General features: G+C 57.4%; 1 protein-coding gene across 5 annotated transcripts in view; it reads left to right on the top strand.

The window, feature by feature from the left end:
* Positions 1-13493, top strand: part of SIL1 (SIL1 nucleotide exchange factor) — a 234032-nt gene extending 220539 nt beyond the window's left edge. For all 5 annotated transcript variants that reach the window (XM_021084842.1, XM_021084843.1, XM_021084846.1 and 2 more), the window contains 3 exons: positions 8790-8886; positions 9292-9456; positions 12973-13493. In XM_021084842.1, the coding sequence (XP_020940501.1) occupies positions 8790-8886; positions 9292-9456; positions 12973-13329 (619 nt within the window). In that variant the 3' untranslated portion in view covers positions 13330-13493. The remainder of the gene's footprint in view (positions 1-8789; positions 8887-9291; positions 9457-12972) is intronic.

Genomic DNA, 14719 nt, shown 5'->3' with positions numbered 1-14719 from the left:
GCCATGTTTGGAGAAGCCATGGGAAATGCAGATCTCTGAGTTTAGGGGAAAGCAGATTTTAGAAGGTTCAGGAAAAAGTAGGTAGGGTATTTGGGCCTGAGCTTTGAAGGGAAGGATGACTCATAGGCTGAACAATGAACTGTGCTGCATATCGTCTCAAGTGATTCCTGCAAGGAGCAGAGAGGAGACACCTAAGCAGACCACCCAGGGTGCATGGGGAGCAGTCTAAGTGATGACAGAGGGGCCTACAACCAGAACAGAGAGAGAACAGGGTGCAAATATCAGGAACACTAGGTGGGAGGGACCTGGGACGCCAAAGACCAAGGACCTGGCGGGGCAGGTGGTGTTCAGAGTGCGGGGAATGGCGGGAAGGCTTGGTCCCTTGCGTCAGTCAGGTGAGTTAATGTAGCAGGTGACAGAGAGGGCGTCGCCATCCTCTCTTCTGTTTCGCCTCTAACTTCTCTTTTAAGGAGAGTGGCCTTCCTGCCAGAAAGAATAAAACAGACATGGCGAAGAAGAACTTGAGCCCAAAGTGTGTGGAAGGAGGAAAAGAGCCGCGAGCTTCTTCAGATTCGTTAGGGACTGAGAAACCAAATGAAAATTAAGGGTATTATCACGAGACCCGTGCGTATGTAAATTTTTAAGATTCGTTGAGAGAGGAGCAAGGAGACAGGGTGGTAACTGTTTTTCTTTTCAGAATAACAGGGCCTGTCTTTGAGACTTCCTGTGTGAGCATTTTTAAAGAGAAGTGATCTCTTGGAGTTCATGTGGGCTGCATGGAAATAGACTGGTTTAAAGCTTAATATCGGAGTTCCCGTCGTCGTGGCTCAGCAGAAAGGAATCTGACTAGGAGCCATGAGGACGCAGGTTCGATTCCTGGCCTCACTCATTGGGTTAAGGGAGGATCCAATGTTGCCATGAGCTGTGGTGTAGGTCACAGACTCGTCTTGGATCTGGCGTTGCTGTGCCTGTGGTGTAGGGTGGCAGCTATAGCTCCGATTGGACCCCTAGCCTGGGAACCTCCATATGCCGCAGATACAGCCCTAAAAAGACAAAATAAGATAAAATAAAGCGTAATATCCCTTCCTTTCTCCTGCCTCTCTTTCTGTGGAATCGTCCATCACTCCCTGTGTACCACTTGATGACTGTTGAAGGGTGAGCATACCCGTGTAGCTACCACCCAGGTGTAGAAGTAGAACTTTATCAGCACCCTAGAAGACGCTCATGCGTTCTCCTAATTCTAATTAATTTTTCAGGAAGATTTGCCAACCTGGAGGGTTAGACCAATGTTATGGACAAAGAAGGAATCTGCATTTCAAAATTGTTTATCAGATCTCATGATAATCTCATAAGTCAGGTAGAGAAATTAATGTTAAAGCAGTGGATTTGTGACCACTTGAACAATCAGACCTAACAGAGGTTTGTTTATAACTGGTTAAGTGTCAGCAGAGCCTTCACTGTAGTGAGGTGCCAAAGAGCTCGTGTCTGTCCAACCTGCATTCAGGTTCTTACGTGAGGACATGGAAGAGATAACCAGCATGTCAGATATGTGACGGAATGAAGGCTCAGAAGAATGGTGACAGCCTAGGATGAAGGGCCCAGGTAGCAAAACAACAGTTTAAATTTTGTTATTAATTTTTTAATTTTACAAACAACCCATATTTATGTTTTTTAAAAAGTCTTATTGCACACCATTGTAAATCAGCTATACTTGAATTTTTTAAAAAAATCTTATACCCAGGAACAAATACATGGTGTCAGTCCACCCATAGCATTTGTAACTTGATTTTTGCCTGCTGTACTTGTGTTTCAGGTCGGTAATTGAGGACATTTTTCTAGCAGTTGAAAGCATTTAAAACTAGCATCAGGGGCCTGTGTCAATGGTGAGGTCCTACTGCTGTAATCGTCACATGGGCATCCAGTTCTCAGAGTGGCTGTCCTGGAGACAAGGTTGTGCACTGCTCTAGTTATCCCAGGTGCTGGTCCACAGATCAGTGCCAGGCCTCCTGGTAAGAATCATGAGAGGCATTTATGAAAAATCAGGTTTTGAGCCCCATCTTCTAAGATGGTTATTTAGTATGTATGGGGTAAGGGTTAGAATCCGTTAGAATTTTTAAAAAGTGTCCCAAGCGCTTCTTGGAGAAATGGCTGCTTGCACAGTAGGTATAGGAAGAGTACTCTGTCTTCGACAAGAACATCTTGTGCCAGAAAGTCAGAAGGGGCTCAGAGAATGATGGTGATGTGTCAGGGGGACGCAGGAGCTAGGATGAAAGGGCTCTGGGTTTTTTCTGCTCTGAATGAACAAGTGAGGAAGAAGGAAGACCTCCGCAGGTAGAATGCAACGGATACGGAGGGAAACACGGTGGGATTTGAATATCTGTCTTTGATCAATATTATGGCATTATTTTAAATAAGAATTATTGATGGATACCGAACTAATGGGCAAAATTTGGGGTGGGGGGGTCCTTTTATGGCCGCACTCATGGCACATTGGAGGTTCCCAGGTTAGGGGTCAAATTAGAGCTACAGCTGCCGGCCTACACCACAGCCACAGCTACTCGGGATCCAAGCCGAGTCTGCGACCTACACCACAGCTCACAGCAACACTGGATCCCCAACCACTGATCGAGGCCAGGGATCGAACCTGCATCCTCATGGATACTAGTTGGGTTCATTACCACTGAGCCACAACGGGAACTCTTGATGGGTGAAATTTTGATGAAGAACAGGCTGTCTTCATATCTCAAAGTCTCCAGACAAAATATTTATTAATTTCAAAGGGACAGTTGTCTCTTTCTAGTGGAGAAATCTGGCAGATGCCACCATGATCAAGTATTCAAAGTGGACACGACCTCTTGTGAGCCTGAGTGCCATCATGTGCCTCCTGATATGATGCGCTGAGAAGGGCAAGACACTGCTTTCTCTGGCAGTCCTGCCAACACGCACTGCCTCCGTCAAATCAGGAAAACATCAAATTCAGGCTGAGGGACAGTCTACAGCTGGTCTGTGCTCTTCAAAGCTGTCTTTGTCAGGAAAGACAAGGAGAGGCCAGGGAAGGTCACGTCAAGGTCAGAAACCTGCTATTCAAATCGTGTGAGTCCTGGATTGGACCTTGGACCACAATTATTTTTCTAAAAAGGGTATTATTGGGACCGTTGGCAAAAAGTGAGTATGTGTAGATCAGAGTATCAATGTTAATTTCCTGCTTTTGACCACTGTGCTGCGGTTATGTTGGTAGCACCTACGCAGTGGATACAGTCAGGGGCAAGGGTATCAAGTGTGCGGTTGACTCTCAGATGTTTCTGGAAAGATGTGTAAATACCGAGATAGAAAATGAAAAGGCGAACGTAGTAAAAGGTAAATAATCCGTGACTCTTGATGGAAGTGCTTTTTTATTTTGAAACGTTTCTGTAGGTTATTTTTCTTTGTGACTTTCTGTAATTTTTAAGTGCCCATTCTGAAGTGATTTAAGGGAGAAAATTGCCCCCAGGTGACTGCGATGCAGAGCTATGTTTGAGAGCTACCAGATGTCGCAAGAGGCTTCGGTGGCCTTTCCTCTTGAGGCCCCTTCTCTCTCTCCAGAGGTGGGCACATCCTCCGCCTGTGTGTGTGTGTGTGTGTGTGTCTGGAGATAGGCTTGTGAGCTCCACCGCTGGGAACTGTGGCGTCCTGCATTTGCTTACGTGACTGGCAGCCAGTTAGGGACGGGATTTGAAGGGTCCAGTGATGCTCCTTCCTCTCTCGGCGTCCATAGGTGCCTCCAGGGGCCTCGCGAGCTTCCCACCCACTGTGCTTAGTCGGCATCAAGCTCGTTACGGGCCGGATGTTTGGTCTCTCCAGGGAAATTTGCTCTCATGTGGAAGGGTTGTATGTGGCATTAATTTTCTTTTGGTGAACGTACTCTGTTTTTATTTTTTACGTTGGTCACTGTCCATTATCTTGACGGCTTCTTCGATTGCGTAGCCCCATTAAGCCCTCGGTGGCAGGCGAGTAGAGATCCCTAATGAGCCTGCCTCCTTCGGGAGTGCACAGCCGGCAAAGCCTGGGGTTTCACAGGTGATCAGCGAAGGACTCTCTCTCTGGGCAGGACGGTGAGCTTGCATGACCTCAGCAGGCAGGGTCCCAGAAGGTGGAGCTGACCTCATAGGCCCTGAGGTGAGCCCCTTTCTCCACCACACAGCATCTTCTCAGAGAGCGCTTCAGAACAATGGCAGTTCTTTCTTCTGCTACTAAGACAAGAGAAATCGTAATTGTCCTACTTGGAAACACCGTAAGGCCTCCTGAGAACACGGGCCCTGCGTGTCCCTGGTGTGCCGTGGACGAGCCTGCCGTCTAGGTTTGGACTGGGCCTCTGGATGACCCAGCCCCGCACCCAGGCTTTCCCTTCCTGTCTGCTCAGCCCCCATCCAAGCAGTCAGCCTCCTCCTTACTTCCCACCCTGGAGCTCTGCCTTTCCGTTTTTCTCCTTTTCCACCGACTCAAACTGATTTTGATTTTCGGCGCCGTCATCCTGATCCATGCACGAGCAGGGTCTCCTTGCATTTCCTATGTCTGTGCACACACCCTGGTGCCAGCAGTGCCTGTGTCACGGTCTGGAGTGTCACAGAGGACCCCACACTGATTTACTGCCCCGCCCTCACCATCTTGACATTCCCAGCAGCTTTAGAACAGGGGCCCCACGTTTCCATGAACGTCTCGCAGCCAGGCCTGAGGGCCAGGGAAGGAGGAGGGCGGCTCCAGAGATCAGCAAGGCACCCTGAGATCAGCTCCCCCTGCCGCCCGCCGCCCCCATTGCTCAGCTTGGTTGGCGAAACGAGGATCTCTGGCCCTTGGCACGTTGCCCGCCCCAGTCACCCTGACCCAGACTGTTTGGCTTCTGCACTTGCAATCACTTCCCTTTCTGCAGTGCACCCCCGCCCAGCCCCACCTCCAAGATGTACGAAGTGGCAGCTGCTGCCATCCCTCTGCACAGACAGCTGACTCGCCTGCTGATTGTGACCGTCCCAGTAATCCAAGTGCTAATGGTATTTATTCAGTCCAGCCGGCTTAGCCCTGAACAAGGTTTATTCTCATTTATCTCATCGAGACGAGCTTTGTCCTTCATATCCTTCTGTTGACTTTGAGCACACTAGCGCCACTCATGTTGCTGAGAGGCATGCCGGGCCCCTGCCCTTTTAACTCACTCGAATCCCCAATTATCAGGACACCTATCCTCGAGCCAGCAAGACGCCCCCACCGCCAGCAACAGGCGTGGGTGGCAGCTCTGGTCCCGAGTCTGTCGGCCAGGGGCGATGAGCCCAGGGCATCTGCGCTGAATAAAGGCTGTGTTCGCAAGGATACGGTCTGGCTTCTTTGTGCAGCAAACCCACTATCATTATTTTTCCGTCACAGTGCATTTTGGCATCCGATAGCTATTCTCTCTTGACCTCAAGGTAGTTTTGGCCCCGCCACAGGTGGAGAAGCTGAAGTGGAGGGGTTTGCCCGCGGCCAGCAGCCACTGTTTACAGGATTCTCACCAAGGCTTCTCCAGGCTCTGGCTCTGGCATGTCCCGTATTCCTCTGCTGAGCTATTTTAGGCATTCCTTCCCCCCAGACATCCAGCACTGACCATTCAGAGCCTGAGGACGAGCTGCCTGGAGAAAGAGGTTCTGAGAACAGGTTGCTGTCTGCTCTTCCCCGAGCGAGGGGCCTTCGTCCAGTCCTCAGGCCATCTTCCTCGCCTGTACTCCCCGTCTCCCGCGTCTTTCTTCTTACAGGCAGCCCTCCTGGCTCTTTCAAACCAGACCGTTCTTTCTCAGGTTCAGAGCCACACGGTCTGGCCTAAAGATAACGTAGCCATTCCTTTATTCCCCTCGAAACCTGTCAGTACGGTGTGGTGGGGTGGCGCCCCTCTGTGTGTAGAGCTGGCTTTTGTCAAGGGTCGAATGGCACATCTCAGCCTGCGTGTCCCCAGGGATCTGTCCTGCCAACGGGGCTTCTCTGAGCAACTGTCTGGCAGTGCCATGCTTCTAGATCTTTCCTAGGACGGTGCTCTTTGGCCTCTGTCACCCACCCTGGGCCTCTCTTGGACAGACGTGCCGGCGGGCCGTGTCTCTCTCTGGCTCTTGGCCCCGCCCTTAGTGTAGAGGAGCCTAGGGACTTGCCCACCTGGGCCGTGCCCTCCCCTTCCCCTCCCGGCTTGCACTTCGTTGGTGCTTTGGTTTCCTTTGGGATTTGGGTCTTCGCTCCCTTGTACCAGGTGAGGCCTGGGTGGGCCGGGTTCCAGTCCTGGCCTTTCTCTCCCCTGCCCCGCCCAAGGAGGGGACAGGCTGCTCCCCGGGAGCTGCTCGGCTGGACTCCCTGGGGCCCCTCGGCTCCTGAGCGCTGCGCTTGTCTTCCCAGGGTGGCCAGCCGATGGCCTTGTTCTCAGCAGGCCTGTAAACTAGGACGAAGCTCCACCCGCCGTCTGGGAGGCCCTGTCTGTGCCCGGGCTCCTGGGTGCTGCTCCCTGGGGCTGATGCCACGTTGGGCCTCGCAGTCCCCCTGCTTTGCGAGGCTGCGTTTGGCGTGTGCGTGAATTTCTCGGCGTGGTCGCCGTCTTTTCCTGGACCCTGCCTCAGACAGAGACAGCCCCAAGCAGCCCCCGCTCCGCCGAAGCCCCGCTGCCTCTCTCAGGCTGGGGGAGCGGTCCGCCTACTTCCCCAGGGACCCCAGCCCTCAGACAGCTCCTCAGACACAAGCGAAGGGGCAGTGGCAGGGGCTGCAGGTCCTCCCGGCTCAGAGCCGGGGGCCGGCTCCATGTGCCTGTGCCGAGTCAGCTTTGACCCTTGAAGCTGGGGCCGGGGGGAGAATAGAGGGTGGACATCGAGGGCCCCCTGGGGCCCCCTCACCTCACCACCTGCTGTGGGCCGTGCCCGCTCCTGTGAGCAGCAGGGTTCCCCCCTCCCCCCCCCCTCTCCCCCGCTCTCCTCTCTCCCTCTCCTCTCTCTCTCCTCTCTCTCTCTCTTCTCCCTCTCCTCTCTCTCCCCCTCTCTCTCTCCTCTCTCCCTCTCCTCTCTCTCTCTCTCTCTTCTCTCTCTCTCCCTCTCTCTCTTCTCTCTCTCTCTCCTCTCTCCCTCTCCTCTCTCTCTCTCTCTCTCCTCTCTCTCTCCCCTCTCTCTCTCTCCTCTCTCTCTCCTCTCTCTCTCCTCTCTCTCTCTTCTCTCTCTCCTCTCTCTCTCTCTCCTCTCTCTCTCCTCTCTCTCTCTCTCTCTCCTCTCTCTCTCTCTCTCTCCTCTCTCTCTCTCCTCTCTCTCTCTTCTCTCTCTCTCTCCTCTCTCTCTCTCTCTCTCTCCTCTCTCTCTCTCCTCTCTCTCTCTTCTCTCTCTCTCTCTCCTCTCTCTCTCTCCTCTCTCTCTCTCCTCTCTCTCTCTCTCTCCTCTCTCTCTCTCTCCTCTCTCTCTCTTCTCTCTCTCTCTCCTCTCTCTCTCCCTCTCTCTCTCCTCTCTCTCTCTCTCCTCTCTCCCTCTCCTCTCTCTCTCTCCCTCTCTCTCTCTCTTCTCCCTCTCCTCTCTCTCTCTCCTCTCCTCTCTCCTCTCTCTCTCTCCTCTCTCTCTCTCTCCTCTCTCCCTCTCCTCTCTCTCTCTCTCTCCCTCTCTCTCTCTCTTCTCCCTCTCCTCTCTCTCTCTCCTCTCCTCTCTCTCTCTTCTCCCTCTTCTCTCTCTCTCTCTCCTCTCTCTCTCTCTCTCATCACCGCCCCCCCTTTTCTCTTTTGTTTGTACCTTGCCTCATTCGTCAGGACGCTCTTAGGGCCCCCTGCCAAGGTGGCGGTTGGGAGGAACAGGTGCTTTGGGGGTCTCTGGGGTTGGTGGCCACGCTCCGCTGAGCCAGCTGGAGGCAGAGGTGTGCTTGCTGTGTGGGTGAGCGGGACAGCCGTGTCTCACCCGTGGCCTGGCCCCTCCAGGCCCCTCCCCGTGCTGCTGGCCTCAGGCTTTGTACACGCCTGCCTGCACCTTTCTTTCCTGCGGCCTCATCAGTTGCTGCTGAGGGAGTCTTGCGAGGGCCTGTCAGTTTGATCTCAGAAAGCAGGGGTCCCCAGCCATGTTCCCTGTCGGGCCCCCTGCCCTAGAGGAAGTCCCTCCCTCCTGTTCAGAAGGCCTGTGCCTAAAACGTTGCTTTGAAGCTCATCACTCTTCTCCAGCCCAGAATGGGGCCGGGAGTTGCAGGGGCATCTCTGGGTTTTGAGTGTTTCCTTCACTCCCCACCGTCCAGGGCCCTGCGCCATGGCCGGCCCTGGGCTGAGATACAGGGACAAAAGTGGAGAGTCCAGCGGGGTGCTGGCTGGGTCGGTCTTGTTTTAGGACCTGCTCAGGGGGTCAGAGGCTCCCCGCCCCTTGTTCTTTCTTCCGCCTTCCTCCCTCCAGCGTCTCTTCCGTGCTGTCTGTGTACTCGAGGGTCGCAGAACGGGGGCACCTGAGGCCGGCTTGGGGACATGGAGGAGGAAGGACACTGAAGTGGCCCCTTTAGCGTCCCAGGGATCTTAAGACGGTTAGGGGTGATTTTCATTCCCAGATCAGCCCAGCTGGTGGCCGTGGGGGAACGGGCGCTGGTCTGGAGCCCTTGGCCCTGTTGTCTGTGCCACAGGCCGTTGTGTTCACGCGGACCTACACCAGTTTGTTTCCACTTTCCCAGCTCAATTCCAGCTGCTCTGGAGCGGGCACCCCCGCGCCCCTTGCTCCTCTCCAGGGCTGGCTGCCTGGATAGGGCCCATGGATGTGCCCCCCAGCTAGTGAGGAGGCACAGAGTCATGCTTTGCTCTGCTTCTTCCCCAGCAACCCAAAGGTCCAGGTGGAAGCCGTGGAGGGGGGAGCCCTGCAGAAATTGCTGGTCATTCTGGCCACTGAGCAGCCTCTCACTGCAAAGAAGAAGGTAGGTTTCTGCTCCCCTTCTCCTGCCCAGACCCGCACGCCCGTGGAGCCTGAGCAGCAAGAGTCCCTTTCTAGGCTGTGCACGTCACCCTGGGGGCCGGGATGGTCGTCCAAGGGGTGGCGTAGGGCAGAGGCCCCCTCACCTGAGAAAGCGCAATAGCATGCGAGGCGTCTGGAGGCCCGGGTTCAGCTCCCCCAGTGCAGTCTCAGGCCCACCACCCTGGTTCCTGCCCTGCGCCTCCTTTTGTCCCCTGGGAGACGTTGAAGGTGTCTGAGGTCTCTCCTGCCTCTCATAGCCCTAAGGCCTGGGCTCTACCCTGGGGTGGTGGGGTGGTTCCGGAGGAATGGCAGGGCTAGGGTCATTGGGGCACCTGCCCGTCCCCCACCTGCATCTGTGCCTCCCCAGGTCCTGTTTGCCCTGTGCTCCCTATTACGACACTTCCCGTACGCCCAGCAGCAGTTCCTGAAGCTGGGGGGGCTGCAGGTCCTGAGGAGTCTGGTCCAGGAGAAGGGCACGGAGGTGCTGGCCGTGCGTGTGGTCACTCTGCTCTACGACCTGGTCACTGAGAAGGTGGGTGCCCAGCCCGCCTCGCGCTGTGCTTTGTGTCTGCCCCTGGCCGTCTGACCCTCCCTTCTGTCCATCCCTTCCATCCGCCCCTGCACCCGCAGAGCTGGGTGTCCCTGAGCTGGGCAGACACGGGGCTGGTGAGGAGGGGGACGCTGGCAGCGGTCAGGGCTAAGGGTGCAAGCCCGGGGGTCAGCGTGACCGCAGCCAGCAACAGCCAGGGTCAGCCCTCCGTGGGATGAAAGGTCATCTGGCGGAAACACGGGGTGGAGGTGCCCAGGAGCAGGTGGGCTGGAGCAGCTGTGTCAGGGAGCCCTCCCAGCAGCCAGGGGACAGAGGAGCCAGGGGACAGAGGAGCTGGAATGAAGATGAACCTTAAGATTCTAGAAACCTGGGGGTGCCTCCTCTGGAAGTGTGGCTCTGGGCAGGGGCCCAGAATGGCAGCCCTCCAGGGCCCCAGGGACCCCGGGGCACGCCTCCTGCAGGGGACTTGGTGCCCAGCCCACTTCCGTCTTTGTGAGCCTGGAAAGTGTCTTAATCAAGAGAAGGTCAAACCAGCCAGGTCTGATCTTAATGCAGCTGCAGAGAACATCGGCAGCCTTTTCTCAGCTGCCTCTCTGGGGCCACACGCGCCCTACAGCCGTCTGCAGGTTCGTGGCGCAGGGCGGACAGCGGCTGCTGGAACCACTGCTAAGTCGGAGGCAGAGGCCCAGCCCTTCCCCCCGCCCCTCCCCGTAGTGCACCCGCCCCCAGGCCTCAGGATCCGAATCAGGATCCAGATCGGCTGCTGCTGCCTCTCTCTGCAGCTCTTGGCTTCTGTCTGTCTCTCAGTCTCAGTCTCCCATTCACTCGCTCACTTACTCTCTGACTCCCTCCCCCCCACCCAACCCTGCAAGCTGCAGAACAGCAGGCAGCCATGGGATGCTCAGACCCAGTTCACCAGGCCTGGGCACACTTGACATCCTGGGAGTGGGCCAGGGCGCCTGCGGGAGGACCTGTGCGTGGCTTGGCATTTCCCAGGAGAAGCCCATCACGTTCCTCTGGTGTCTTGGGTGTCCCTTTGCTGCCGCAGCCCCGGGCACTGTAACATTGGCTCGCCTCCAGAGAGCTACCACTGGCAGTCTCACCAGGGTAGCCTGAGTCTGCTGGGCCCTGGAGCTCGCCTTCGAGGTTTTGGGGGTGCTGGGAACATCAGGGAGGGACTGGGCTTGCTCTGCCAACAGTGCAAGAGGAGAACGGTGGGGGCCGTTAGCCGGGAGCGTGAGGACAGATGGCAGCTGGACACCATGCGTGAGGCAGTCAGGGCTTCTTGTTCTTGTGGCTTCTCAGAAAGAATGAAGAACTAGCCAGACCGAGGGTGGCTGCAGAGCTGCCTGAAGGGAGGGGGGTGTTGCGTTGCCATTGGGGGGTGTCATGCACACGAGGGCATCGCTGGCGTGGAGAGGTAGCGGCTGACCTGCCGAGCTCCTACGGGAGTGTAGACCTGCCTCGCAGGTTTTGGGGTCACTGGCTCGCCCCTTCTGTGGCCCGCCGGACCCAGCCGTTTCTTCCTCTGTCTCTTGGCGGGGCCTCTACCAAGAAAATGCATCCTGTCATCTGAGAGCTGGGATGCCCGCCTGTGGTCATGAGCCCATGTCCCCTTCCCTGGAGCCAGAGGGCTTCGGGGTGACCCGCCCACTGGTTCCTTCCGCACGTGCTGACTGGGGCCTGCCCTGCCTGATACTGTGCCAGGTTCACGGCCCTGCCCTCCTGGTGCTGTCACGCGATGTTTGTCAGAGAGCCTCTGAGCATACGCAGATCGTGGAGGCAGTGATGGGGCCCTGACCTCTTCTGGGAAGTCCGGGGAGGTGCCGGATCGGGGCTGAGTCAGGTTGGCTGTGGAGTTGGGGTTGGGTGAGGGGTGCCTGGGGGAGAGCGTGTACAGGGCGGTGCCTGAGCGCAGGGCGGCCAGATCCCCAAGAGCCTCCCTGTCCCAAGGAAGGGGGTCCGTCCTCATCAGAAATGCTGGTTTGGGAAGGGTTTGGGCAGGCCTGACTGGATGCTGCAGGCTGGGGGCAGGAGGCAGGGCACTGCAGGGCCCGTGGGCAGAGGGTGCCGAGGGCTGGGGTGGGGTTTGGAGGTGGAGCTGGCAGGACTTGGGACTAGGTTGGAAGGGACTACCAGGGTGTCCCTCTCGGCCTTTTTTGTCTCAGGAGGCTGGCTCTTCATCTCTCCTGCTGCCTTTGCCAGTTCCAGGGGGCCCCAAGGCCGTCATGTGGTCCCCTGTGGCCCCTGATCTTTTTCTGGCTTCCCTCTTGCCTTCCCCATCGTCTGCCTGCCTCATCCTCCCCTGCAGTTAGGGTAGGGATTCCTTCTTGCGTACAGTACCCCCAGTAAGGGCCGTCTCTGCCCGCTGCCCGCGCTCCAGCTCTGCCTGGCCTTCCTCTGAGGTTTGAAATGAGCTGACAGACTCCCGGGGCCTTGCCGGGACTGTCTAGTGCCCAGTGCTCTGCATTGTGAGATAAGTTGGTAACCTGTCGGGTTTGAGGTGTTTCCTTTACTGCCTGGGAAGCCTGGCAGAACTGGTTCCCACCCTATCCTGATGGAGCCGGTTTCTCCACTTAACCAGCACCGGCCATGCGTGTGCCTTCCTGCCCAGATGTCCCTCAGCTCCCCAGGTCCTCGGCATGGTGGCTGCCCTCCTTGGAGGGATGCCCAGGTGTTCCAGGCCGCTGGCCCTCCTGCCCCATCGGCCAGAACAGTCTGCTGTTTGACCGGCGTGAGGTGGGCGAGGCCTGTTGTTGTGACCCTCCTGTGTGTGGACCTTCCACCCTTGTCCCCTTGGACACCTGCCTCAGACTCAGGGACGTGCCAGCCTCCTGTATCCGCGTGCCCTAACTCCCCTGAGCGGCGGAGCTGCACTTGTGGCCGTGCTGCTGCCGCCGCCGCTGGTGCAGCTAATGTCTCTTGGTGGTGAAGTTCACGGTGTGGGTGTGCTCCGGGTGCTGCTGCATGTTCACTGTCCCTCTGAGTCCTCCGAGCCGTCCGGAGGCAGTTAGGTCATCTCGGCGTAAGAGGTGATGACACTGGGTCTTAGCGAGCCTAAGGGCCAGCCCAGACCATTCAGAGGTCAGTGGGGGAGCAGGAATTTGAACCCAGGCTGTCTGCCTCCACACTGCCTGGCTGGATGAAAGGTGTCCTGCTGTTGATGGATTCCTCTGTTAATTTTTACCCTCCTGCTAGGTCCTGAGCTCCTCGAAGCCAAGGGCCCTGTCTCCATCTTGGTTTCTCCAGCATCTGGCGTGTCGCACAATGGTTTTTGACGAGGGGGTGGTTGGGCAGATGGGCGGCTAGACGGGTGGGTTGCAGAGCCTGAGTGGGGCCGTGAATCCAGCTGTCCTTCTCCCACGAAGGGCCTTCGAGGCCTGAGGGGATGGAGGCAGAGGGTGCAGACTCGCGGGTGCCTTCAGGTCCGAAGGGCAGCGCTGACTGTTCTGCGTTCTCTCCGCCTCTTCCCCTGGCTCTTGGCCATGCGGATGGCAGATGTTTGCTGAGGAGGAGGCCGAGCTGACCCGGGAGACGTCCCCAGAGAAGCTGCAGCAGTATCGCCAGGTGCACCTCCTGCCAGGCCTTCGGGAACAGGGCTGGTGCGAGATCACTGCCCACCTCCTGGCACTGCCAGAGCACGATGCCCGCGAAAAGGTGCTGCAGACGCTGGGCGCCCTCCTGGCCACCTGCCGGGACCACTACCGTCAAGACCCGCAGCTCAGCAGGACGCTGGTCAGCCTGCAGGCTGAGTACCAGGCTCTGGCGGCCCTGGAGCTCCGCGAGGGCGAGGATGAGGGTTACTTCCGGGAACTCCTGGGTGCCATCAACAGCCTGCTGACCGAGCTGAGATGAAGCTGCCCCGGACGCTGGGACTGGATCAGGATGCTGCTAGTGAGGCTGATGGGCACCGGCTTGGGTGGACTCTTCAGGGGATACCAGGCAGGAGGGAGGACCCCTCGGGGCCTGGGCGTCACCTGGGCAGGGCTGACTTGGCCATTAAATGGAGGCATGAAGGACTTGTCTGTGTGTCTGCTGTTGTCTGTGCAGACTGGGCACAGCCCTGGTGCTCATGGGGCGATAGGCCCCTGAGGTCCCCTGGGGACATGCGGATGGTCAGTCCGGCGTGTCCGGTAGCAGCCCCGTGGGAAGGGTCTGGGCCAGGGGTTGGAAAACCCCAGCTCTGGGACCCAGCCCTTTACCAGCCAGTGGTTCTGGGACTTTGGGAAGTCACTTAGCTTCCCTGAGACTGTTGCCTCGCCTGTCAAAGGGGCATGCCATCTCATAAAGCACCACACCAGGGCCCGGCACTCGTGGTTGTCCCCTCCGTGACCCCGCTGTGAGGGGATCTGGGGAATCCTCTCACTGCCCCCCCACCCCACTCTGTGCCTGTGTAGTAGTTTCGAGGCCCCTGGCACGGGTGGAATCCAGAGGGCATCTCCACATGCAGGGATGCCGTGGTGGCCCAGGCAGCTGATGGGTGGGGCTGGAGCTATTGGCACGGGGGCCTGGGTGGCAGGACTGGGGGTGATTGCCACGCTCTGGAGGCCTTTGCGGGTAGGCCTCACTCCAGGAGAGGAGACAGTTCCCTAAAGCTGGGAGTGGGAGCCCAAGCCTGCCAGCCCACCCGACGGGGCAGAGGTGCCGCTCCGTGCCCTCGTCCTGCCCCCGTGTCTGTGCTGAGCTGCGCCCAGCCACCCAGCCGGAGGAGGCGGCCTTGGAGGAGGCAGGGGCAGCCGAGCCTGACAAGTCGTGGCCCCCACCCCAGAGGCTGAGCACCCGGGCTGGGAGCCTGCCGCAAGTTGCCACGGCAACCCTGCTGTAGGCTTTCCTGATTTGGAGTCTGGTGCGTTTGTTTTTCAGCCTTTCCCAATGCACCAGAGGCTCACTCCTGCTGCTCAGGCAGCCCCTCCCAGCCTCTCTGCAGAAATCTCCCCATTCTGAACTTGCGTGTAGAAACCTCAGCTTCACAAGCCAAGAGGAAACGGGGGCCCAGAGAAATCTGGTGCAAGTTGGTGGCTTTGTCCCTGCAGTCCCTTTGCTCAGCCTCAGACCCTCTCCTGCCCACTTCATGCCACAACACACAGGAAACCTGAGCTCTCCCGGCTGTGGGCCGGGGAGGAAGCAGGAGCCCGAGAAGCCAGATAGCCTGCCTGTTCCGTAGCAGAGCAGGGCAGGGTCCAGAGAGGAGGGGCTGGGACCTGGCTAAGGCCAAAGTCAAGAGTCACTTTATTTTTATTTATTT

Source organism: Sus scrofa, chromosome 2 (genome assembly GCF_000003025.6).
Source record: "Sus scrofa isolate TJ Tabasco breed Duroc chromosome 2, Sscrofa11.1, whole genome shotgun sequence".
Taxonomy (NCBI): Eukaryota; Metazoa; Chordata; class Mammalia; order Artiodactyla; family Suidae; genus Sus; species Sus scrofa.
The sequence above is the reverse complement of the archived record's forward strand: the minus strand, read 5'-3'. Positions and strand labels throughout refer to the sequence as shown.